This window comes from Phyllostomus discolor, chromosome 6 (assembly GCF_004126475.2).
Source record: "Phyllostomus discolor isolate MPI-MPIP mPhyDis1 chromosome 6, mPhyDis1.pri.v3, whole genome shotgun sequence".
Taxonomy (NCBI): Eukaryota; Metazoa; Chordata; class Mammalia; order Chiroptera; family Phyllostomidae; genus Phyllostomus; species Phyllostomus discolor.
In genome coordinates, this window is record NC_040908.2 from 164,419,042 (window position 1) to 164,445,229 (window position 26,188).

The window sequence follows — 26,188 nt, forward strand, 5'->3', positions numbered from 1 at the left end:
ATCATTTTTACTGGGAACCTCAGAAGCTCAGATAAGTTTATAAAGAAAAGTGCTTAGTCTAGCCCTGGCTGGTGTAGCTCAGTGGATTGAACGGGGACCTGGGAATCAAAGAGTTGCCGGTTCAATTTCCAATCTAAGGCACACGCCTGGGTTGCAGGCCAGGTCCCCAGTAGGGGGCGCAAGAGGCAACCACACATTAATGTTTCTCTCTCTCTTACTCCTTCCTTTCCCCTCTGTCTAAAAAAAAATAAATATTTTTGTTTAAAAAGTGCCAAATCTAACGCAGGGGCACACTGAGGGCTGGCCACTCAGTGACTCAAGGTCTCGTGGATAAGGAACAAAAATAAGACAGCGGAACCCGAGAGCCCCAACTCTGGTCCCTGTGAGCCTCCGTCTGGCCAGCACTCCCCAAGAGCAACACGTGGCTCGGCACCAGGTTTCGTTACCACCACAGGTGAGGCGGGGACGACAGCCGTGCCGCGCAGGAGGCTGTATTGCTTCAGGGAGTTAATTTTACCTGATAAATATCAGCTGACTGATGCTTAGTCTCCCTTCACTGAGCACTTGTGTCTCTGATAAACCAATAATCACGACATGTCTCTGAGAAAGAGCACGAATGGGGATCACCCCCGCCGCGTCACACAGAGACACGGAGGCGCGCTGATCTTGCCGCTCACAGGCAGGCAGAGGGCAACGGACGACCAGACTCGACTGCTCCTCCTAAGGGAACACGCTATTTCTCCTGAGCATTCACCAGATTCTTAAGTGGTATATTCTGGTCACTATTTAATTCCAGAGATGAAATCCCGTATTTCAAACACCGCCACCTGTGACACACCTTTCACTTTCCCATCGAACTCAGGGCTCGTGGCCACCTGGAGCCCTGGGTGCGGCAGCAGGAAGCAGGACACGCTGGAGAAGCACGAGTGGATGTGGTTCCGGACGTTCTGGATCTCCTCGTGCTGCTGCTCCTTCACCTGCCGACGAGACCGACAGTTCACAAAAGCCCGATTGTTCTTCTCCACTAGGAGCCGCTAGTGAAGGGAACTAGGACAAAGGAGGGACTTCCCAACTCTGACGGGCCGCAGTGGCCTATATTTTTTCCAGTGAGCACATGCAGAGTCCTAAGAAGCAATGAATGCATGAATTTGATTAACCACGGCTCAGCTCCTACAGCTACCACCAAAGAACAGGTAATAAAGAGTTTCTTTTAAAAAGAGCATTGCACAATACTTAGGAAGAATAACAGGTTTGTGGGCATGAGGTAGGATCTAACCAGGTGGTAATCATCGACAAAGGACTCCTGTGTTTTCCTTTTGGAAAAAATGCAAACTAAGCCTGTTTATATTCATCCTAAACCAAATAAGAATTCTGAATAAGAACAACAGACTGAAGTTCTGAATGTGACATTCTAAAGGCACGTACAGAATCTGGTGTCAAATGTGAAGCGGAAATCGCCACCAAAGCCTGGGCTTCTGCACAGAGCTCTTCTCCACAATCCCCATGCCCCGTGTACCCAGGTTCTTGCATCTAAAACACGAGTCTTCGTGTGTGCTAATATGCATAAGTATGTAACACACTTAATATAATTTCCCACAGTCTGTTTGAATACCATCGATAAGGCAAGTGAGAATGTCATCACTGCTTTTAGGTGATTCCTCATACTATACTTCTACTTACCTGCAGGCGCTTTTCCAAAAATGCCATTCCTCCCTGTAGTCCATAGCTGTATTCATAAGGGAAGCTCCAGTCTCGAACCAAAAACATCAGCGTCTAATTAGGAGAAGAGCAGGACATATTATAATGCTGCACAAATCCACTGTCAATACAACAGCTGACGCACTTCTCTGCACAAGGCCGGCTTCTTCGAAAGAGATGAGAAAACGTGCTGAAGGGCCGGCCGAGCCCGTGCGTCTCAGATGCCCCTGCACACACGTGTGTGGCACGTCTGGGGCACGTAGGGGAGCACAGCAGAGGAGAAACGCGGCACTGGCTGGTCACACGCCAGACCCGAGGCACTTTTCGACAGCGGAAAAGGAAACCAGTAACCCTTAAAGCTCCTCTCAACTTATGGTGGTCACCGTGCATCCTGCCCCCGTGAAACGACGGGCCAACCCAGAGGCCAGCGAGCCTCTTCTGCACGCGGACAGGGAGGACACGCTTTAGGCTGCTGCACACGAAGCAGCCACGGACAACACGTGTTCTAAGCGCGCTCACTCTGTGTTCTAAGGAAACCCCAGCTCCCGACACTGACATTTACATTTCAGATAACTTACACGTCATAAGATATTACTCTGCTTTTGATTTCTTTCAACCATTTAGAAACGTAAAAACCGTTCCTGATTCACAGGTCATATGAAAATAGGCAGCTGACTAGATTTGGCCTGTGAGCTGTAGTTTGCTGATCTCTGAACTAATATAAAGATATAAATGACATTTATAATTAACATCGTACCTGAAAGGGTTTTTGGAAAATTTCATCCATTGCCAAACGACCATATTCTGTGAAGAGCTTTAAAAAAAAAAAGTTATAGTTAATTAGCCAAAATTACTTAAAGTATTTCTGTAGCTATTCTTTATCAAAGTATTCATTTAACAGATTTCACTACCTACACGAAACCAAAGTTCTAGTTTCAGAAGCCCACAGGAGCCAAGAACCTTAACATAACCTTGAATCTGCTTCATATCCCACATCCCAATCCATTAGCAACCCCAGAGTCCAACCACTCACACACGCCACGCGGCCTGGAATACTGCAGCAGCTTCCTAACTGGCCTCCCGGCCCCTCCCCATCCCCATCCGCAACATGGCAGCCACCACAACTCTGTTATCAATAAGGTTAGTTAGATCACATCCTGCCTCTGCTCAAACGCTCCAACCCCAGTCGGTCTAAAGCCAGCCCTGACCGTGGGATCTCGCCATGCTGCCCCGCCTGGCTGTTCCCCAGACCTGCTGGGCGCACTGCCACCGCAGGGCCTCTGTCTGATCCCCCTCCCTGCCGGTACTGTTCTTTCCCAGGACATTTGTGCACCGAGGTCCCTCTCTCCTTAAGGCCGTTCCTCAGAGGGCCCCTCAATGAAGCCTTCCACAGCCATCTCCCTAAAAAGATTACAATTCTCCGCACAGTATTTCCCACCCTGTGCCTGCCCCTTTAATTTCTCTCCTTACCACGCCCCACTACCTAAGGTCCTGCACCCGCACTCACCCTGGTTCCTGTCTGTCTTCACTGCGAGCCCTGACACTCCAGGGGGCAGGAAGGTCTCTGCCTCGCGCACTGCCCCAGCAGCAAGGGCCCCGGGCCCACAGTGTGTGTGCCACTCAAATGACAGAACGGACACATTCTTGGAGGTTAGCGTTCACATATACATTTACCTCTATTTCTCTGTGAAGCTTCACTAAAAGTGCAGCAAAAAAGAAGTCCAAAAATTATAAACTTCGGGACAAAGATGATGAGAAATGATATGACAGCAGACCCTAGCTGGAGTAGCTCAGTGGATTGAGCGTGGGCTGTGAACCAAAGTGTCAATTCCCACTTTGGGCAGGTTCGATTCCCAGTCAGGGCACATGCCTGGGTTGCAGGCCATAACCCCCAGCAACTGCACATTGATGTTTCTCTCTCTCTCTCTATCTCCCTCCCTTCCCTCTCTAAAAAATAAATAAATAAAATCTTAAAAAAAAAAAAACTTAACTCACCTATTTAAGCCTCAGTTTATCTTATAAAAAAAATATGACAGCAGACAAGAGTTGTCAAAAACACCAGAAGGAAAACAGGCAAACGAGAACTGTCTCAAGTTTTGGCTTTCTCTGCCGTAAGACATCTGCAAGGGACAGGGGCTTTTCGGAAATAAGCACATTTTTCTCAGCGGAATCCCTGAGAGGCTCAGAAATTACAGTTACCTTGAAGGAGGCGGTGCGGAAGGTCACCAAAGAAAAGGCTGGAAGTCTCTGGAGAAAGCACCCGCCACTCCCAGACCCTGCTCCCTCCCCCAGCTCCGGCGCCCTCCTCCTGCACCCACTGACGTGGAAGACACGCTAGCATTCTGGAGAGCGTAGTCCAGAGAGGGCGTGTGTGGACACTGACTCCAAACCCAACTGAGTGAGCAGTCCCCTTCCTTACTGGAAACGCGTTCTTAAATCAAAGTCTACACGCATGCGGAGCAGAGAAACCCCGTGGGCCCTCACACCCCACTGGGGCCTCAGCAAGCTTCTACCCCCCACCAACCCGGGCAGGGGTTTAAAGAATTCTTCTCTGGGGAGCTGGAGAGCCCAGGAACAGCAGTCTGCAAACACAGACATTTAGAGGTTGAAACGAAATCGCTAGATCATCTTCCCCAATCACCTGTGATCCAAAACAACACACAGAGCTCGACTCCTACCAAAGCTCCCTGTCATATTTTTAGCGGCTCGCCGTTAAATATAGACGGTTGAGAACCACCAGACCTTTGAAAAAAGCTTCTAGCAGAAAAGATAAAAACTCATGCCCTTCAATTCTAGAATATCTTATATCATTGCTTTTATAATTTCTTTCTCTCCATTTTCTTTCTTTTCTTAAAATACCTATTATGAACGTGTTACTCTCACCTGAATTGATCACCAGCTTTTCCCTTCTTTCTGTGCCCGCTGTTCCCCCCTCACCCCCTCCCGCTCCCCCCACCAGCTCCCTCTGATTTCTCTCCTCCTCTCTCTTTGCTTCTCTCCCCCCCCCAACCCCCGCATTTCTACTCTTTGTCTTTTGTTCAACCTGCCAGGGAGATTTTCTCCAATTTATCTTCCAACTCCTCCTCTACCGAATTTTCCATTTCTGCTATCATAGTTTTCGTTTCCGGCAGCTCTCTTTTGTGTTCTGAGTGTTGCTGTTTAATAGCATCACCCTATTGTTCTTTCTTGGTTGCAACAATTTGAACATCTTATCTGAGGATATGAATTTACACAGAATGAAGAAAAAGCCCACACGAAGGCACATTATCATGAAAATTCAAGCCAGGAATAAGATCTTGCCAGCTCTAAAGAGAAACGGAGGTCACAGACAAAAGGTCAGGAATCCGATGGTGTGGGACTTCACCGCTGGGAGCTGGAAGGCGATGGAGCAACGGCTTCAACTCTAAAAGAAAAATGTCTCCCTCCTATAATTCTAGGATGAAACTAAAACATTCTCAGACTTACGAGACCTCAAAAAAGTTATCTCCTCTGCATCCTTCCTATCCTTCCTCAGGAAGCTACTGGAGAAGGCACGGGATTAAAGGCAGAATAAACAAATAAAAGATTAAATGGGATCCAAATGAGAAAGGAACTGAGAAGAAGGTGCCAGGCCCTGATTTCAAACTATATTATAAAACTTAAAAAAAAAAAAAAAAAAAAAGGTGTATGATACTGGCACGGACGCCAGAGAGTGGAACAGAACACGGAGCCCAGGACAGCCCGTGCCGCTTTACGGTCGGTTTACGACAAAGACGACGAGAACGTACAACGGGGAAAGGACGGTCTCCTCGACCCCAAACACACCGGGAAAAGTGGGGGGCGCGCGCCGGGGAACAAAACTGGGTTACTGTCGTGCACCAAGCACGGACATGAACTCGGACGGATTAAACGCCTGACTGTGAGGCCCGACCACAGAGCCCCTCGGAGAAAACGCGGAGGGCTGACCTCCTTGACACAGGACTTGGGGATGCTTTTCGGCTCTGCCAGCAAACACAAAGGGAACAAAACCAAGCACAAATAAATGAGGCTGCGTCACACTAAAAAGCTGCTATGCAGCAGAGGACACCACTGACAAAGTGAAAAGAACCCACTGAACGGGAGAAAAGATCTGCAAACCACCATCAGCGAAGGGTTAGTGTCCAAAATACACAAGGAACTCATGCAACTCAATAGCAAAAAAAACTTTCTTAGAGCCAATTAAAATTGGGCAGAGAATCTGAGTATTTCCCCACAGAAGACATACACATGGCCAACACACACATAAAAAGGCGCTGAACATCCCTAACCGTGAGGGAAACGCCAATCAAAGCCACAACGAGATAGCACCGCACGCCTGTTAAAATGGAGCATCAGAAAGACAGAAAGTAAGTGCTGGAGAGGAGGTGGAGAAGCGGGCCCCCTCGCACACTGCTGTAGATTGGTGCACCCACTGTGGAAAACAGTTTAGAGGCTCCTCAAAAAATTAAAAACAGAACTACTATGTCGATCCACCAATTCCCTTTCTGGAAATTAACCCAAAGAAAATGAAAACTGACGCAAAAAGACACATGCACCCCATGTTCATTGCTGCATTATTTACAAAAGCCAAGACAGGGCAGCACCCTAAGTGTCCACCGGTGAATGAATAGATAAAGACGTGGCATATGTATGCAATGGAGCACCCCTCTGCCATTAAAGAAGCAAGTTTTACCATTTGCAATACAAATGGACCTTGAGGGCATTATGCAAAGTGAACTAAGGCAGATAAAGAAAGACAAATACCATATGATCTTACTTATATGGGGAATCTTAAAAAAAAGGCCCCAGCCTGCATGGCCCAGTTGGTTGGAGCACCGTCCAGTAAACCGAAGGGTCATGGGTTCAATTCCAGGTCGGGGCACGTGCCTGGGCTGCAGGTTTGGTCCCCAGTCAGGGCATGTACAAGAAGCAACTGATGAATGCTTCTCACACTGATGTTTCTCTCCCTCTCTCCCCCTTCCTTCCCCTCTCTAAAATCAATAAGCACATCCTCAGTGAGGATAAAAAATAATGATAGAAACCAAATTTAAAACAAAACAAGCTCGCCCTGACCGCACGGCTCAGTTGGCTGGGTGTCAAAGCGAAAGGGTGCCGGTGCGATTCCCAGTCAGGGCACGCGCGTGGGTGGCACACCCGGTCCCCGGTCGGGGTGCACACCAAAGGCAGCTGATCGATGTTTCTCCCTCACATTCATGTTCCTCCCCCTCTCTTTCTCCCTCCTTTCCTCTCTCTCTAAAAATAAATAAATAAAATCTTTCTAAAATATAAAAATAAAATAAGCCCCGGCTGGTGTGGCTCAGAGGATTGAGTGCCAGCCTGTGAACCAAACAGCAGCTGGTTCTGTTCCCGGTCGGGGCACCTGCCCCGTCAGCGCTGCGCACCAGGCCCCCAGCAGGGGACGCACAGAAAGCAGCCTATCGACGCATGTCTGATGTATCTCTCACACATCGAGGTTTCTCTCCCTCTCTTTCTTCCTCCCTTCCCCCCTCTCTAAAAATAAATAAACAAAATCTTTAAAAAAAATAAAACAAAACAAGCTCATGGGTAAAGAACCAACTGGTGGTTGCCAGGGTTGCAATACTATTTAACTATTTAACTATTTTAAACTACGTGTGTGTGTAACTTTTGTTCAAAACAAATTGTTGCTTTAAAATAAAGTACCTGATACACATAAAATAATATATAAAGACAAAACAAAAACACACATAAAATTATATAAAATTATATAAAACCCATGATCTCCTATCTATAATTCTGAAGTCCAAAAAACTCTAAAAAACCCAAGTTAAGCAGCAAACTCATTTGAAGAAAAACATACCTTGAACTGATGTGAGCTTTTTATTTTTCTGTCTTAAAACTTTTAAATGATATATTATGATGTTCTAATGAGGGATATATACCTGTAACTGTTGAAGATCATCTTCCTGAATGTTCTGGGACAAATTATAAATCTAGAAAACAAAAGTCCAAATTGATACTATTTTACCTTACTTCAAACAAAGCCCAAATAAGCCTAAAGCATTGAACAGGAAGTTCTGTGCATTTAACATTTGCATATAAAAATATGAAGTCTATTCAAACAGAAATAGGATCTGTCCTTTGGGACAAACTATGCAAACATGATTAAAATAACCTAATTCTTCCTTTACAGTTTAAAATATAGTTTTCTTAAATTCTTACCAAATCTGCTTTTCGGATCTGATGCAATTGCAATTTCCACTTTTCAACTTTTCTTAGAGTATTTTACATAAATGTATAACCCGAGTAGAAAAATAGCGTAGGCTCCTTCTTGAGCCTGCAAGAGTTAACTTGTATCTGTGGTCTAAAAAGAACATTTACATATCACCACAGGAATTCTGATAACAGAAAAGTAACTGAAACTAGATGCAACCTCTTTATCCTACTTCCCCCACACACCTTTTCCCTAGTCGGGAGGCTTTACCTGCACAGAACTGGTCATGGTGCTCAGCGCGAAGATGGTGGCGCAGTCCTTCACAGTGGACTGGCTGTCGAAGGCCCCCTGGGTATCCATCAGGACAACTGCAACCTTGAAAACAAGGGGGGGAAATGTGGTCAAGTGCGAAGGGGAAAATGTAAAGGGGGAATTGGAAAGTACAGGTGACATTTAAACGAGGCTTAAGCACCTGCGTATAGGTTCTGTCAGAAAAGTACGATTATTTATTTAGGCACCCAGTTCCGAGCGGAGCCCTTTACTGGAGATGATCTGCTCCGACCGAATACAATGACACAAAACGGAGGCCTGTGGAGCCAGAGGGAAAGAGGGAAAAATTGCCCCACCAACTGAAACAGCCAAATTAACTCACTCACCAAGCCAGTAATTTAGATGTCTTTTGTCGTTAAAAAGAAATTTAAAATACTAACTCACTTTTTAAAAAAACGATTTTAAATTTAGGTATAATCCTAAATTTAATAAAACATATGGGCTGGAATATTTTTGACATTTACCTGCAAGGTTGTATTCAACCCTCAAATTTCTAGGGTTTTCTGATAGATTGATAAAAGAAAACTAATGTTTATTTTTGTTAAGGTTTTATTTTTAGAGAGAGGGGGAGGGAGAAAGAGAGGGAAAGAAACATCTATGTGTGGTTGCCTTTCACATGCCCCCTACTAGGGACCTGGCCCACAACCCAGGCATGCGCCCTGACTGGGAATCGAACCAATGACCCTTCAGTTCACAGGCTGGTGCTCAATCAACTGAGCCACAGCAGCCAGGGCCTAACGTTTATTTGAATCTTACAAAAGACAGACCACACCAAAGATGCCGGAGGAAAGCAGGAGGATCGAGGCTATCACTGTACTCTGCGTAATCTAGCTAGGCTTCAAAAAGGACCTAATGACCCATTCCCACCCAGAAAGTGAGATTTAAAAGTCCAGAAGCAGCCCTGGCTGGTGTGGCTCAGTGGATTGAGCGCCAGCCTACGAACCAAAGGGGCACCAGTTCAATTCCCAGTCAGGGCGAGTACCTGGGTTGTGGGCTGGGTCCCCAGCAGGGGGCGTGCGAGAGGAAAACAGTGGACGTTTCTCTCACATTGATGTTTCTCTCCCTCTTTCTCCTTCCCTTCCCCTCTCTCTAAAAAAATAAATAAATAAAATCTGTTTTAAAAATTTAGAAGCCAACAGCAGGAGACACAGCCACAAGCACAAGTGGCTGCCTCTGGAAAGAGTGACTAGGCGGTAGAAAGGATGCTCCTTTTTATTATCAATATTGCAATATTATTTAACTATTTAAACTATGCATATACGTATTATTTTGTTAAAAACAAAATGTTGCTTTAAAAAAGCGAGTACCAGATACATATAAAATACATACAAACTAAACAAAAATACACATATAAAACGATGATCTCTTAGCTGTAATCTGAAAGATCAGTAGTGGCCAGGGGGTGGGAGAAGAGGGAAACGAGGAGTGACTGCTAATGGGGACTGAGGTTCTTAATGGGGAGATGAAAACGTTCTGGAATTAGATGGTGGTGATGCCTACGCAGCTTTGCAAGTGTACTAAAAACTGCTGAATCATACGCTTTTAAAGAACAAATTGAGCCCTGGTTGGCGTAGCTCAGTGGATTGAGTGCGGGCTGGGAACCAAAGTGTCCCAGGTTCGCTTCCCAGCCAGGGTACATTCCTGGGTTGCAGGCCATAACCCCCAGCAACCGCACATTGATGTTTCTCTCCCTCTCTCTCTCTCTCTATCTCCCTCCCTTCCCTCTCTAAAATGAATAAAATCTTTAAAAAAATTTTTTAAAAAAAAAGAACAAATTGTATGGCATGTAAATTTATCTCAACAAAAAAGAGCAAATTATGGCATCTATTTGTTAACTTAAAAAATGAGGCTAAAATAGGCCCGGCTGGTGTGGCTCAGTGGATTGAGCGTAGGCTGCAAACTGAAGGGTCGCTGGTTCAGTTCCCAGTCAGGGCACATGCCTGGGTTGTGGGCCAGGTCCCCAGTTGGGGGTACACGAGAGGCAACCACACATGGATGTTTCTCTCCCTCTCTTTTTCCCTCCCTTCCCCTCTCTCTAAAAATAAATAAATAAATAAATAAATGAGGCTAAATAGAGGAAATACTAAAGAAAAAAATCTTTTGAAGAATGGGAGTCATGCATACTTAAAGTGGTATTCTCATATCATGTGCATCAACTCCAGCCCACAAAATACTGAATGACTTAGCATTTAGGAAAAGGCTAAAACTAAACAACCCGAAGGGGGAGTTTGGAACCTTAAGTCCTAGAAAGATTCACAAATGAGAGGAACAAGCAGCTGTGAAGGCATGCTTTAGGAAGGAATGGGTTACAGTCTGTTTAGGAAACAGCGGCACCCCCAAATCCCCTCTTCCAGTTTGGGTGACTTGCCCCCTTTGGGGACAGGCTGCCCAGCTGTAGCTCACTACTTTTTGTTAGAAGCCTTACATCACTATTTGACCTTTTAAACTATATTCGTGTACTATATTTTAAACCATAAACATATTGTTTTGATAAAAAATATTTTTTGATTGGATTATCAAAGTGCACATTCAAGTTCTTATGTTGTTGTTGTTTCTGTTCATTTGTAAGCCTTTTTCTTCCTCACCTTCTTGCCGCCTGGCTTCTCCACCGTGAAAACTTCATTCCAGATCTGAATCCCAGTGGTCTCCGGGTCAGAGCCCCCTCTCCATGAAAATCCTGTTAACGGTTCTTCTAGATCGCCTAGCCAGTTCAAATGGCCACCTTCTTTCTACAGGACAAATAAGCCATTTCCATTCAATCTTAAAAGTTAAGTAATTTTACACATCAAGAATAACCTCTGTGCTTATTTTGCTCTTAAGAGCATGAAGTCTCATTTTCTAATTTGACATGAAATAACGCTACCTTACCTGGAAATATAAGTATCGGAGCATAAAGTCCAGAAAGAAGGACTTGCCCTTCCGGAAGGCCCCGGCCACTGACAGCACCACCACATCAAGGTCTCGAATGTGGTCCTGCAAGAGGATGCTGGCCAAGGCTTTCTCGTCTAGCTCAAAGGAATGCTGGTCCTTCTGAACCAAGACCACCTGCACTGGACCAGGCTTTCCACTCTCCATGGCATCACCTGTGTTGTCACAGAGAAAAACATTAGTTCCGCATATTTTTTAAATACGTATTTTTGAACATGGGAAAAGTAAAAACTTCTTATGGTACAAAAGCACTAACCACTAAAAAAATGACAAGTTAGAGTTTATTAAATTAAGAATTTTTGTTCATTTATAGATACCATTATGAGAGTTAAAATGCAAAATACGGGACGGGAGAAAACATGACAATATCTATATCCATAAGACTCATATCCAGAGTCAATATAGATCTGTAAGGAAAAGACAGATATACCAATTTTTTAAATAGTGATGGGCAAGACTGTGAACAGGTACTTCATAAAAAAAGGATATCCGAATGGTCAATAATCACATGAAAAAGTGCATCCATACAACTGCTTATCAAGGAAATGCAAATTAAAACCATGAGACCCACTCCCTGCCTATCAGAACGGCTAAAAGGTCAAAGGGCGATAGCAGCTGTGGCAGGAGATGCGGTACGAGGGGAATTCTCGTCCACTCCGATGGGAGCATAACCACTTTGGAGCACTGTTTGGCAGTGCCCAGGAAAACTAAACGAGCCTCCCTGGCTGGTGTGGCTCAGGGGATTGAGCTCCGGCCTGAGGGCCTGCGGACCAAGGGGTCTGTGGTTCGAGTCGGGGCACATGCCTGGGTTGAGGGCCAGGTCCCAAGTGGGGAGCACGGGAGAGGCAGCTGCACATTAATGTTTCTCTCCCTCTTTCTCCTCCCCTTCCCCTCTCTCTAAAAATATACAAATAAAATCTTAAAAAGGAAAAAAAAAAACCATGACCCAAGATTCCATTCCTAGGTATATACCTAAGAGAAATCAATGCTTACGTCCACCGAAAGACACGTATAAAAGACTCCTCACATCAGTGTGATTTGAAATGGTCCAAAACTGAAAATAACTCAAGTGTCCATCAACAGAAAGGGTGTCTGCCACGGCTATGCCTTTTGTATATATTATTTAACCCTCAGAACAGCCCTATGGGGTAAATAACTCTGTCCCATTAATCATAAGGAAACTGAGACCTACAAAAGTTAAGGAACTTGCACAACAGGCCCTGGAGAAGATCTTGAAAAGACATTTGTTTTTTTAATTCTGACCCGAGGATATTTTTCACTGCTTTGTGGGGGTGGGGGGCGGTGGGCAGGAGAACATTGATCTGAGAGAGAAACATCAACTAATTGCCTTCTCCTAGGTACCCTGACCAGGGATCAAACCCGCAACCTGGATACATGCCCTGACTGGGAATCGAACTCATGACCCTTTGGTCTAAGAGACAATGGTCCAACCAACTGAGCCACACTGACCAAGGCTTAGAAAGATCTTCAAGTGGCTATGTTTTAGACCATTCTTAATAATCCTGTCAAAGTTTTAGGAGCAACTGACTCCTTGGCTCAAAATTAAGCACTAACTAGTAATTTCCCTACCAGAGTTGAAAGAAAAAGATAATTCTTTGAAACTCTGAGCCACTTTCTATCTACGTGTATCTGGAAAGTTCACAAAAAACTACCAGTGAGGCCAAGGGGCTGAGGCCAGCGCTAGCTCTCTCAGTGTGAGTACATACCATTGGTACTGAGGGAGGTGTTTTAGTTAAAAGGGTATTTCATTTTCAAAATTATGCATTTTAATGTCTATTAGGAAAGAAAAATCACATTTTAATGGATCATGGCTTAGAAGGGGGCTAAGTTTAAAGAATGGATCCATTTAAAGCAAACTGAAAGACGAACACTAAGTAACATATGCACAAGCAGGCGATGTGGCCAAAAACCATAAACGTGGTCCCGAACCACTTGGGGCTGGGACGCACGAAAGGCCGCACGATCACAGTGGCCAAGCCGGCAAAGTCTAACTGCCAGTCTGTCTACCCTTTAAGCTGCTGAGTTCCTGCTCACTTTTTATAATTCATCAGACAGCAATAAAGGGGTTCGTGCCTCTTTTTAATCTGTTACAGACGACTGGAAAACAGGTTACAAACATAGGCTAAATGTCATGCTATCATCGCAATAAATGCATACTAATACTTTACCATTACTGGCAGACAAGAAAGGGACTGTTTGTGAATCATCTCTTAGGGTTCTTCTTACTGCCGCAACAGCAGGTGAACCCAGAAGTCAAAGACCCTCGGTCTTCCCTGTAAGAGCACTAAGGAGAACCGTTCACTCGGACCTTAGGGGTACACCACTCACAGCAGTACCAAACAAAGTCCCTGAGATAGCTGGCTGCTCCCCCAGTATCCATTGTCCCCTCTGCTACAGCGAGAGGTTTTGAGATGGGCATATTAAGTGCCCAGCACATTTCCAACCCCACCTTGCAGCGAGGGTGTCACCGTGTGACTAGATTCTGACTGGAAACGATGCAGCAACTGCCAGGTCATGCATTTATTTTCCCCCTTCCCGCCGGCTGAATGCAGAAGCGGAAGTGAGTCACCCCGGGCCCGGTGCAGGAGGGCACCACCCGAGGGGTGCCGCAGCCACAGGGGCGGGAGGGCCCAGGGCTTCGAGTAACACAACTGCCAACTGGTGCACTGCCACGTGAAGAAAAATAAAAATCTGCCTCTTGTAAACCACTTATCTAGCGGCGCAGTCAGAAGTCGCCAAACCTAGAAACCAACACAGCAGTCCCCCAGGACTTCGCAACTGAGTTCATGAAACCAGCTCTTTGAATTCCATCTATTTCACCAGTAAGGTTCACCGAGCAACGTGAATGCCCTGATACATAGCAGACACACAATGAACAACTGTAAAAGGAATATGTACCTAGCAGGGGTGTCAAACTCATTGTCACCGGGGGCCACATCAGCCTCAAGGTTGCCTTCAAAGGGCTGAATGTAACTTCAGGACTGTCTAAATGTAACCACTCCCTGACAGTTAACTGGGAGCTCGGAGCTGCTGCCAGGCAGAAACAAGGCACCAGGCTGGATAAAGCAAGGTGGAGGCCCGGATTCAGCCCACGGGCCTTGCACGTGCCACCCATGAGGTTCTGTGATGCAGCTGAAGGCTTCAACCCTAGACAAGACGGAATCCTCTAGTGACCACGGTGTGGGCAGCTGTGCACAGCAAGGTGCACACTGGACAGAAGCTGAGACCATCGAGAAGAGCAGTGAGAAAAAAAGTGACAAAGCCTTCACTCAAGTGTTCCCCTCTTTCTGCCGACAGCAGGGGGAAATGGAAGAGGAGCAGGCGGCGTGAGCTGGCTGGTCCTGCCCTCGCCTCTGAACAGTGCAGTGGGCATACTCACTGGGTTCAAACAGGTCCTGTTCGTTTGGTTTGAACCGCACACCAAGATTCGGCTTAGACGAACAGAGCTGCCCACTCCTCACCACACCGCCACTACCTCTCACTTCCTAGGATGGCAGGACGCCACTGCTGATCTTCCACGTGAATGAAACCTTCACTTCTGCTCACCCCTCCCCAGGCGTCACATCAACATCCTTTGCCGGTTTATCCTCACAGCTCAGGCTCCCCAGTGCCTGCCAGGGAGTCCAGCCCACGGCCCACGGCCCGCAGCCGCACGCGGTCACACATGGCTGTGAATGAGGCCCAACGCAAAGTCGTAAATTTACTTAAAACAATATATTTGTGTGTGTGTGTGATTACGTGTCGCAAGGTATCCAACTAATGTGTGGCCCAAGACAACTCTTCTGCTTCCAGGGTGGCCCAGGGATGCCGAAAGGTTGGACACACCCCTGCTTAGACCCTCGAATCAGATCTGACGGCCCTTCCCTTAGGCTAGGCCATCTCCCAACCCTTCTTGCCTATTAGGCGGATTCCTCGGTCACCGTCCCCAAGTGTTTCTTTGATCACGTCACCTCAGTCCCTCGGGGCTGAACTCCTTCATTACAGGACACAATTATGACTCACCACGCAGACCGGGCGCTCCCGAGGAACAGAGAAACTAGGAGGCATCCGGCCTCAGTACCGAACGCAGGAGGAACAGTCGCTCCCCAGCGCTGCAAACACCAGCTTCTGCCACCCCCACCCTTTCATTGTCAAGCTCCTTGAAGGCGTGTCTGCATCCACGTGTGGGCCCCTCCCCCTCTTAGCACCTGGCTGACTTTCCTCTCAATCTGTCTGTGACCTCTCTTGATTTCCATTCAGCCCCCTCTCTGTGTGACAAAACACAAGGGCCACTTCTGAGACTTCTTAACACCTGTGGGCTTGGGGACAGCGCACACTCCTGGTTCTCCTCCAAGCTCTGCACCACCTCCCTTTGCTTCTTCCTCTCCTCCTCAGCTCCCTGCGATACACACCGGGGCTCTGCTTCGGCCTTCTGCGGTTCTCGTTCGCTCCCTCCAAGAACTGCTTGTCCTTATGTCGCTACACCCTCTATGCTGGGGACGCAACTCCATTAACTTCTAACCTCCATTCAGGTGCGCACGTGCAGCCGCCTAAGGGACAGGTTCACCCGGATATTCCGCACCACCTCCTGCTCTCGGGAGTTAATATGTGGAAATATATGGGTGTAAGAGTCAGGAGACAGTCCTGTCCTGGCTCTCCCACGGTCTGTACGGTTCTGGGCATGTCCAGGCTCTGCTGTCTCCCTCTCCACAGAAAAATGAGTCAAAGTGCAACCTCGAGCGACCCTTCCAGGGCTAACACTTTAGAAATCTACATTTAGTATCATGCACGTGAATCCTCAAGTTACTCCACTTTTCTCAAAATCTCCATCGTTCAGGCTCCACATCTTCCCTATCTTCCTACACGCAATATACCATCAAACCCTATCATTTCCTCCTTCCATGGTTTAAGCTCCTGCTTTGGCACAGGCGGTGACCCCAGTGAGGCAGTCCGTACAGGAGAAAGGCCCTCCCAACGACCAGGGAAGGGCAGAGTTCGGGGCCCACTTTTACACTGAACGTAACAGCCCGAGTAAATCACTTTATTCTCTGTGTCTTGGTCCCTCTAGACAATCAGGAGGTTAGCCCTGACTGATGTGGCTCAGTGGGCTGGGTGTCAGCGCCCAAACTGAGAGGCCACCGGCTCAGTTCCCAAACAGGTAGCAAGCCTGGTTTGCAGGACAAACCTTCAGTTAAGGGCTGCAAGAGGCAACCAATCAATGTTTCTCTCCCTTCCTTTCTCCCTCCCTTCCCCTCTCTCTAAAAGCAAATAAAATTTCTTTTAAATCAGGCAGTTTAGGTGAAGCTATTTTCTAGCTCTTAAAATTCAGTGACTCTTAAACAATTGAAAATTTCCTGGATATTTAAGTTTGCCAAACTTGCTAGGTGACCCATTCATCCCTTGGCTTAATTTAAATTATACAGGGTTGGCTAAATAACAAACCAAAATCTATGATTAAAACCATTAAGACAGCCCTGGCTGGCATAGCTCAGTGGATTGAGCATGGGCTGCAAACCAAAGTGTCGCAGGTTCGATTCCCAGTCAGGGTACATGCCTGGGTTGCAGGCCATGACCCAGCAACCGCACATTGATGTTTCTCTCTCTCTCTCTCCATCTCGCTCCCTTCCCTCTCTAAAAAAAATAATAATAAATAAATAAAATCTTAAAAAAAACCATTAAGGCAACTTGCTTGGGACCCACACAAAAGATTCTGAGGTTTAGGGTTTTCCCTTGGCAGTGAGGGGGGGGGGGGGGCATTCTTCCTAACTTCAGTGAAATCACTTCTACTTCCCGGAATCTTCAACTCTGGAGATCTGACATCCAGGGCTCGTACCAGAAAAACCTTCAAGTGGCAGCATTATGTGCCTCCTCCCTACAGCGAAGCAATTGTTTCCCAGAAGCGAGATGTGCACCATGAAACAACAGTGATGCCCAGTGAGATGAACGGTTAGTGTTCACTTACAGGAAGAGTTAATGCTGTACTGCATTCACTTGCATGAATAACAGATGTGACATTTTTGTACATACACAGACACAGCCTGATGATGGTCACATGTGTCATCCATATACATGTAAATGAACTGAAAACCTATGTTTCTTTTTTTTTTAAATTGAGCAGTAGAAATACTGTATCATACTGCCAATTCTGATTATCGCTGTAAATAGCTCAGGGTAATTCTGTATCACCCATCATTTCGAGTATGTAGAAAATGTTCAAAATACTTGGAAAATCAAAACACTCTCTAAATCTACGTATAAGCTACAACCTTATTCCTAATTACTTTTAAAGTACTGAGTTATCCCTTACTTTTGGCAGAACACACATTAACCTAGACTACCAATAGGTTTAAATATGCCTGTTCAAATAATCACTACGATATTAAATTCAACGGACTACCTCTGCACTAAAATGACAAAGACAAGTCAAGCAGAACGAAGGTGAAAGATTAACAGGTGAGATTAATTATTATAGGGAAAAGTGTAGGGATATGTGCAAATTACAGCACTGACTCTTCCTAGAATTACCTAACTCTGAATTTTTAAAGAACTTTAAAAAGTAGCCGTACGGGTTAAATAAAAGTAGGTAAATCATGATTAGCCTTTTCAGTACTATGGAAAATACCAATTCCAAGAAACAGGTTCTGTCAGAAAAGCATCACGGCCACCTCCAGTAAGGATGGAGGTGGGGGTAATCACGGCTCACCTCCTCGCACAACCACCTCTATAAACCACAGGACAACCATCACTCAGAACCACCAGAAATCAAGCTGAATGGAAGTCCAGCAACCATGGAATTAAAGAAACGACATCCATGCACACTGGGAGGAGACCCAGAGACGCAGAACAGGCCGGTCCCATGCCCACGTGTGGTGGACAAATATTTGGGAGGGACGTCTCAGGAATGAGGAGGTTCCATGCCCACGCCAGGTCCCCCAGCCCAGGGTTCCTGTGCCAGGAAGATAAGTCCCCATAACTTCTGGCTGCAAAAACCAGCAGGGGCTCAGTCAGTGAAAGAAACTTCTGGAGTCCCAAGCTGTTCCTCTTAAAGAACCTGCACACGGACTTACTCGGCCTCTCTCCCTCTGAGCTCCAGCACCGGGTGGTAGCTTGAAAGACACCAGCAGCACACACGGAGGAACAGAAGTGTCTGGCATCAAGGCAAGACCTGGGGGACAGCTTCCTCCCAGACAGAAAGGCAGGCAGAGGCCACTGTTCCTTTTCTAAACCCTCCCCCAACAGAGCCACAGAGCTGCCAGGTGCCATATCTGAGACTCCATCAACTTGGCTAACACCATCCTGCCTGGGAGTTTCCCTGGGGCTCTGCCCCACCCAACATACGGGCTCACCCAAGCTGTTCACAGTGGCTTTTCCATATGAATGGCTCGTCTTGGCTTCTGCTTCCTAACTTCCTAAATTCTCTCAAACAAGCAACAGCCAGCCTCAGCAAAGCCCCCAGCCACAGTACCTCTTGCTAGAAGGGTTAGGGTTAGGGTTAGGCAGCAGCAGCCAGACTAGGTTCACAGCTTGGCTTCACCTTGGAACTCCAAGCCCAGCACAAATAGCAGCCATCTGCAGACTGCTTTGTAGTCCATGCAGGGTGGCCCCTGGCAAACACAGGTGGGGCTGACCTTGGCCTGCACCACCTAAGAAACGCCAGGGCCTGCATACCCAGTGGACAGCTACAGACCACACAGGAGCACCACCACCCTGCCCCTGCACAGCTGATCCTCCATGGAGGGCACATGGTCAGTGGTCACAGCCAGTCTTTGCAGCTGATTGGCCTGGAGAAATCCCTCACATTGACCTGCAAACAGCAATCAAAGCTCAACTACAAGAGGAGCACACCTTGAGTACCCAGCTTGGGTGATAGGAGAGGCTGTGCCACTGGGCCCTACAGATTATCTACTACATTAGGCCATGCTACCAAGACAGGGAGTCACAGCAGCCCTACCTAATGCATAGGAACAAACACAGGGAGGCTGCCAAAATGAGGAGACAAAGACGCATGGCCCAAACGAAAGAAAAGATTAAAACTCCAGAAAAAGAGCTAAACAAAATGGAAATAAGCAATCCCTCAGATGCAGAGTTCAAAACACTGGTCATCAGCATGCTCAAGGAACTTAGTGAGGACCTTAACAGCATAAAACAGATCCGGTCAGAAATGAAGGACACACTCATTAGAATTAAGAAAAATTTACAGGGAATCAACAATAGAGTAGATGAAGCCAAGATTCATATCAATGATTTGAAACATAAGGAACAAACAACAACCAATCAGAACAAGAAGAAAAAAGAATTTTTAAAAAGTGAAGATAGTGTAAGCAGCCTCTGGGACAACGACAAGAGGTCCAACATTCGCATCATAGGGGTTCCAGAAGGAGGAGAGAAAGAGTGAGAAATTGGAAAGCTATCTGAAAAAATAATGGAAGAAAACCTCCCTAATTCAGTAAAGGAAAAGACATGCGAGTCCAGGCAGCAGAGTCCCAAACCAGATGGATGCAAGGAGCCCCACTCCAAGACACATCGTAGTTAAAATGCCAAAGGTGCCCTGGCTGGTGTGGCTCAGTGGACTGAGTGCCAGCCTGTGAACCAAAAGGTCGCCGGTTTGATTCCCTGTCAGAGCATATGCCTGGGTTGCGGGTCAGGTCCCCAGTTGGGGGCGCGTGAGAGGCAACTGATCAATGTTTCTCTCCCTGTCTCTCTCCCTCCCTTCCCATCTCTCTGAAAATAAACAAATAAAATATTAAAGAAAAAAAAGGCAAAGGTTAAAGACAAAGAGAGACTCTTAAAAGCAGCAAGAAAAAAGCAGTTAGTTACCCACAGGGGAGTTCCCATAAGACTATCAGCTGATCCCTCAAAAAATTTTTTGTAGGCTAGAAGGAATTGGCAAGAAATATTCAAAGTCATGAAATCCAAGGACCTACAGCCAAGATTACTCTACTCAGCAAAGCTATCGTTTAGAATCAAAGAGCAGATAAAGAGCTTCCCAGACAAGAAAAAACTAAAGTTCATCATCACCAAACTATTATTATATGAAATGTTAAAGGGATCTATTTAAGAAAAAGATCAAAACTATGAACAATAAAATGGCAATAAATACATATCAACAACTGAATCTAAAAAGACAAGCTAAGCAAACAAGAACAGAGATAGAATCATGGATACGGAGAGCATTTTGATGGTTGCCCAGTGGAAGGCGAGTGTGGGAGAAGGGGTGAAGAGGTGAGGGGATTAAGAAGTACGAATAGTTACAGAGTAGCCATGGGGATATAAAGTACAGTAGGAAATGGAGTAGCCAAAGAACTTATAACATGACCAATGGTCGTGAACAAAGGTGTGGGGATTTCTGTGGGTGTAGGGGGTGCTGGGTGGAAGGGGCCAAAAAGGAAAAAAATGGGACAACTGTAACAGCATAATCAATAAAATGTAATTTAAAAAAGAAAAGCATGGAGATTCTAACTTGAACCAAAAAAAAAAAGAAAAGGAAAACATTACAGCGAGAAATTTAAACACCCCTCAAATATTTGAGAAGACCACCTGAACAGTGATAAATTCAATGAAACTAGTGGATTAGAAGCAGTTACAATTGCTATTTCAGAAAATTCACACAGGATTTAGTCGACCAAGGCAACAAAGTAGGACAGGGTCTCTCAGTCCCAGCACTACCGACATGTGGGCTGGGTGACTCTTCCTTGCCGGGAACTATCCTGCTGAATGCAAGATATTTAGCAGCATTTCTGGCCTCTACCCACTAGACAGCAGTAGTGCTCCCCCTTGGCTATGAGACCCCCAAATGTCTCCAGACTTTGCCAAGTGTCCCAGGGGGGAACATTAGTCGGGATACGAACCAACGGGGTAGAGCGAGCCTCAGTGCTCACCCGTACTAGCCAGAGAGTTCCAAACAGCAAATGGACTCCTGTTAGAAACGTTTCACCAAGTAGACTGCATGACTCAGGGGAAAGTTATGAACCGAGTTTTTCCACTCATCTTTTGAAATATTAGTATCTACAGGGGAGAAAGCAACACACCCAAAACAGAAGCATACCATTTTCATGCCTTGTTCTTGCTGGCAGTCTTTAAAGTTCCTAATTCACAGACCCGGCCAGAGAAAACATCACCATATGAGAAAGTACGTACACTTGGCCGTCGGCCAACTCTCGAACTACAGGGTGTGGTTCCTCTTCGGTGATGGTGAGGAAGTGCTCTCTTCTGTGCCCTCTTTTGTCTTAAGGTAGGGATATGATGGTAGATGCACAGATTTTTAAGGCTCTTTCAGTGGAAATACTACTTAAACCCAACCAAACAGAATACTGGTGGAAATTTACATCCTACTTAATTAAAGGGTTTTAGAGGAAGCTTTTTCTCGAGTCATCTGTTGCAGAAAATCTTCATACTTTAGCACAGAATGCTGAACAAAAAACCACATTTTTGGGGGTCAATTAAGAATGCTGAAAGCCCTAGCTGGTGTGTGGTTCAGTGGATTGAGTGTCGGCCCGCAAACCAAAGGGTCGCTGGTTCAATTCCCAGTCTAGGGCTCATGACTGGGTTGCAGGCCAGGTCCCCAGTAGGGGATGCACAAGAGGCAACCACACATTAATGTTTCTCTCCTTCTCTTTCTCCCTCCCTTCCTCTCTCTAAAAATAAATAAATAATATCTTTTTTACAAAAAGAATATTGAAATACAATAACAAAATTAATAAAGAATTTTGCAGAGCTTCATAATTTATGAAGATCAATTATAACTAAACAGTAAAGATTCAGAAATGCAGAGACCCAGCTGAATCTAAAAATGATGCCAGGTTATATGTACTAGAGGAAAAATATCTTTTTCATAGAATGCATTCAATATTCATGTTATTTGACTCATCCCTAAAAATAAGACCACCACCAAAATCATTCTCATTACCTGAAGGTTTTAATTATGTGTTCCAGTTTAACCAGGCGTTCTTAATTGGCAATCTTTATCTGCCTTAGATTCCTTGTTATTTCAAGACACAGGAGAGTTAATCTAACCCTTTGCTTACCTGCCTACTAGACCAGTAGAGCCTGTTTCGATTTGTAATATTCTTTGGCGATGAAATATATCTCACATGTTCTAATAATCAAAATACATGACAATAAAAACAATTTTTTAGATATCTGCAATGAAGAGCATCGACTTCTAATACAAATATTGATATTACAAGTTATAACTTGCTGTATAATAATAAACCGATTCAAACTTAAGCAACCACCTATAGGGAAATTAGGTTATAAATTAGTATGAAAAGTAGATTTGGATTTTCTTTTTTAACTGTTGTCTGGCTACTCAATTATTTAAATCAGAATCTGTGGGTGGGTCTCAAGTACTGGCAGGTTTTAAAAACCCCAAGTTATTCTAATGCACAGCAGTGCTGAGAACTGCAACACTATAGGAACTAAATGATTTTTTCTTTTAAATAAAAATTTTCCTCTCTCTTTTCCCCTTGATTTTTTTTTTTTTTTGAGAATATACTCCTGAAATGTCAAGGACAACTTAGGAAAATGTTTTAAAATTGAGACTAACTTTAAAACGTACTTGTGTTATTTGAACTCAATATGAAACACAAGGCTGTAGAAACTTCAACAGGCACACCTAGTATTATAGGTAAATTCTAAACCAGTTCTTAAGCAAGTTCACACAAGCTAGGGTTACGTAAGTTACTTCATAGAAATCTTAAAAGAGTATGTGACCCCCCCAAAACAAATACATATTGTATGTGACTGAACTGTTAATAACGACCACTGGGGAACTGAGGAGATAGAATCAACTTTAGATTTCTTGCTTCTTACAATTCTCTATTACTTAATTTTAGGTAATTTGTGTGACTATATTCTTTATTCTATGGTTTAGAAATCATAAAAATGGCCAGAGGGGAGAGAAGAGGGAATTTCAGGGGGGAATGGGTAGGGATTACAGGAACAAATTTGGAGGACACATGGACAAAAACTAGGGGTGGGGGGTAATGGGGGGAAGGGGGGAGGGCTGGGTGGAGGGGCTGGAACGGGAGTAGGGGGGAGAAAAGTGTACTTGAACAATGATTGAAATAAAAAAAAAAAAAAAAGAAACAGGAGAACTCAAAAAAGCCAGTGCCAGAACAGCAATTCATTTTTAGTAGGTGGCAGTTTAGTTTCACCAAAACAACAAACATCATCTCTCATATTAAGTACATGATATTAATTTGAATTTTATCACTTTTATTTGTAGATTTTAATTTTTTAATAATATAGTTGTTTCTTTTGTTATTGATTCTAAAACATAATTTTTGTCACAGTTTGACTCTGAAATTGGATGCACCTTAAAATGTATAGCCTCTTACAATTACAGTTGACAGCATTTTTCCCCTTAATGCTACATAAAACTAATGAAACTTAAAAAAAAAAAAAAAAAAAAGAAATCATAAAAATGAAAAATGCACGTGCTGCACCAATTTTTTAAGGCTAGTCTAAACAAACCCTATTTAGTAAAACTACGAAAATTATGTTAGTACACCTCGTCATATTTATCCTCTATTGTTATTTTTCTTAATTTCACGTTTACTCCAATGAGATAAACCTGTCCCAGTGCAATGGCTTCATTGCACAGAGAACTTTTCATCCAAGCGTTTGCTTTGGTTAAAGCAGCAACACCAGGGATTTCTAGACCACAGTACAAACTAGTTTCCACGGGGTTGAAATACAGCTCTAATTTTAGAGTTTCGGTACATTGCAATGCTCAGTGATTGCCGCGGATTCAAACCATGTAGGTTTTGCTTCTCCAAAAACGGGCCAAAATGTGAAATGACGTTTTTGGTCCGTCAGTACTCTTCTCCCTTTCACAAAACATCCCACCCAACTCCGTAATTAAATTTGAGGGCCGGGTTTATTTACTAAAAGATTCTTCAAATGACGTTCTTTTCTTTTCTTGCCTTTGGATTTCGCAAGTAAAACTAATGACAATTTCAACAGCACGCACACTACACAAGGATAAAGCCAGGTAAACGACAAAAGTCGTACCCGTGAAATTCATGGTGACTCTGTGTTTGGTTTTTATTTAACGTTTACTGTTTTTTTTCTCTCCAGGAAGGCCAAAGAACAGCGTGCAGTGCCAAATGTACTAAAAGAACTTCCTAAAAAATAATGTAGGCCACATCCTTTTCATCATCTCTGCGGAGATAAAGTGTGCGTTGGAAATCAACTTTCTTAACACTTCTTGTCCGTGTCTCAAGGTCGTTAGGATGAAAAACAAAGTATCCAATTCTCAAACGCCTCGCAGCCCTCCAAGCCCTTCCTAAAAGGCTGAACAATGATAAAGCATCTGCCTTCCCGCTCCCTCCGCCCGTTAACCAGGCTAGAGTAACCCGCCCAAGGGTCGCGGTCCCCAAGCGTGCGAGGCGCCCACGCAAAAAGAGGACCGCAGCCCCGGAGCGCCGGGCTCTGCCCGAGCGCGGCAGGAGCCCCTGGACGGCGCCCCGTGACCACCGGCCCCCGGGGCCGCCCCAGAGAGTGCGGGGGCGCCAGACTCGCAGCAACAGCCCAGAGGAGCCCTGGCGGCCTTTCCCGGGCGCAGAGCCCGACCCCCGAAGGCGGCCGCTCGGAACAGGGGACCGAGCGGGGCGCCACCCGGGGCCGATCGACCCGGGCCTGCGAGCAGCCCCCAGCTCCGCATCCGCGGGCCGAGGGACCCCAGTGTGGGGCGTGCGGTTCCAGCCCCGGGACAAGGAGGGACAGCGGTGCGAACAGGCGGCCTCCTCCAGGCTCTAGCAGGGAGGGCAGCGGGGCTGGCCACAGAGCGAGCTCGGGGGGAATTAGGCGCCTCACCTGCTCCTCCCGAGACTGCCGCTACCGCTCGCTGGGGAGAAAACATGGAGCCTCAGCTTCCAGCAGAAGCAGCAGGGGCTCAGGCAGGGGAGGGCTTGGGCGGGAACGAACCAGGCCCTGGAGGCGAGAAACGGGCGGGGCCTGGGCAGGGGCAGAAACTGGGGAGGAGGGGCGCGCGGAGCCGCGAGGGAGAGGGAGCGAGCGCAGGGCGGCTGGGCGAGGCCCGACGCGAGGCCGGGGCGGGAAGGCGCACGCGGCCGAATCCCGCCACCGCCGACGTGACTGCGCGTGCGGGAGCGCGGGAGCGCGGGGCGCGCCGCCGTCTACCTGGGACTGCGCCCTGAGGACGACGGTCCGTTAGGAACGCGAGCCCCGTGCGCTCTGGGTCCCTTCCAGCTCCCCCTGTTCTGCGGACTCATCCCGGGAGGGGAGGAAGCAGAAGAGAAGGATGGGGCTTCTCGCGGCTCTTCGGCAACTGAACTACAATTCCCAGCAGGCCTTGCCGGGAGGTGAGGGCCGACCCGGGCCGGAGCCTTACTGGGCCGGAGCCCTACAGCGAGTCTGCCGCCGCATCTGGACCTCGGGATAACGGGATTCGAACAGCTGTCGAACCCCCACCGGCCGCGTTTGAGACGGTTTTGGTGCTTAACGCTGGCCAGGTCCACGGGTGGGCGGCACCGGTTTCTTAGCGAGTTTGACTTCACAAGGAGAGGAGGCTGTGACTTCATCACCTCTTATTTCCATCCCGGGCCAAACCTGGTGGTGCACGCTCACCACGCTTAACGGCTAACATAAGGACTTCCAGCGACCTCCCCGGCCCCCGCCACCACCACCACCACCACCGGCTGTGTCCACCCTAGGCCATAGCCATCTCTTGTTAGCCTCAGGTTTGCAGGAGCTTTTTGGAAGCTGCTTTTGCAAGCCCATTCTTAAATGGAATGGTAGATCAATACAGGAATTTTCGGAATTGCTTTTATTCACACTTCACATGTAACTGAGAAAATGTCAGTTGCCACCATTGGCTAGTGGTGTTATTTTGGGTTTATTGAGGTAGGGGTAAGTATCTGGTGGAGCTTAGGTTGAAAGCGTCCATCATACACCACCACCACCATCTCTGGCGTCACCATTGCCTCCTTCATTTGACAAATTATTCACTTTCTTCTGCCTCTCCCTGAACTATTATACCCTACCTAGAACCTCCTTCCACCTACCTCCAGGTCCTGC

The 26,188-nt window shown here is 46.2% G+C and overlaps 1 protein-coding gene across 2 annotated transcripts in view; it reads right to left on the reverse strand.

Moving 5' to 3' along the window:
- The window catches only part of ATL3 (atlastin GTPase 3), a 35,731-nt gene extending 10,125 nt beyond the window's left edge, over positions 1-25,606 (reverse strand). The window contains exons 1-8 of one of the 2 annotated variants that reach the window (XM_028515704.2): positions 25,292-25,606; positions 11,087-11,301; positions 10,804-10,947; positions 8,159-8,263; positions 7,617-7,667; positions 2,456-2,512; positions 1,681-1,773; positions 839-977 (exon numbers count right to left, since the gene is read on the reverse strand). In XM_028515704.2, coding sequence (XP_028371505.1) covers positions 839-977; positions 1,681-1,773; positions 2,456-2,512; positions 7,617-7,667; positions 8,159-8,263; positions 10,804-10,947; positions 11,087-11,293 — 796 coding nt within the window. In that variant the 5' untranslated portion in view covers positions 11,294-11,301; positions 25,292-25,606. Of the gene's footprint in view, positions 1-838; positions 978-1,680; positions 1,774-2,455; positions 2,513-7,616; positions 7,668-8,158; positions 8,264-10,803; positions 10,948-11,086; positions 11,302-24,964; positions 25,225-25,291 lie in introns of those variants that run through there. The other variant, XM_028515703.2, reaches the window with a different exon arrangement.
- Between the last annotated feature and the right edge of the window lie 582 nt (positions 25,607-26,188).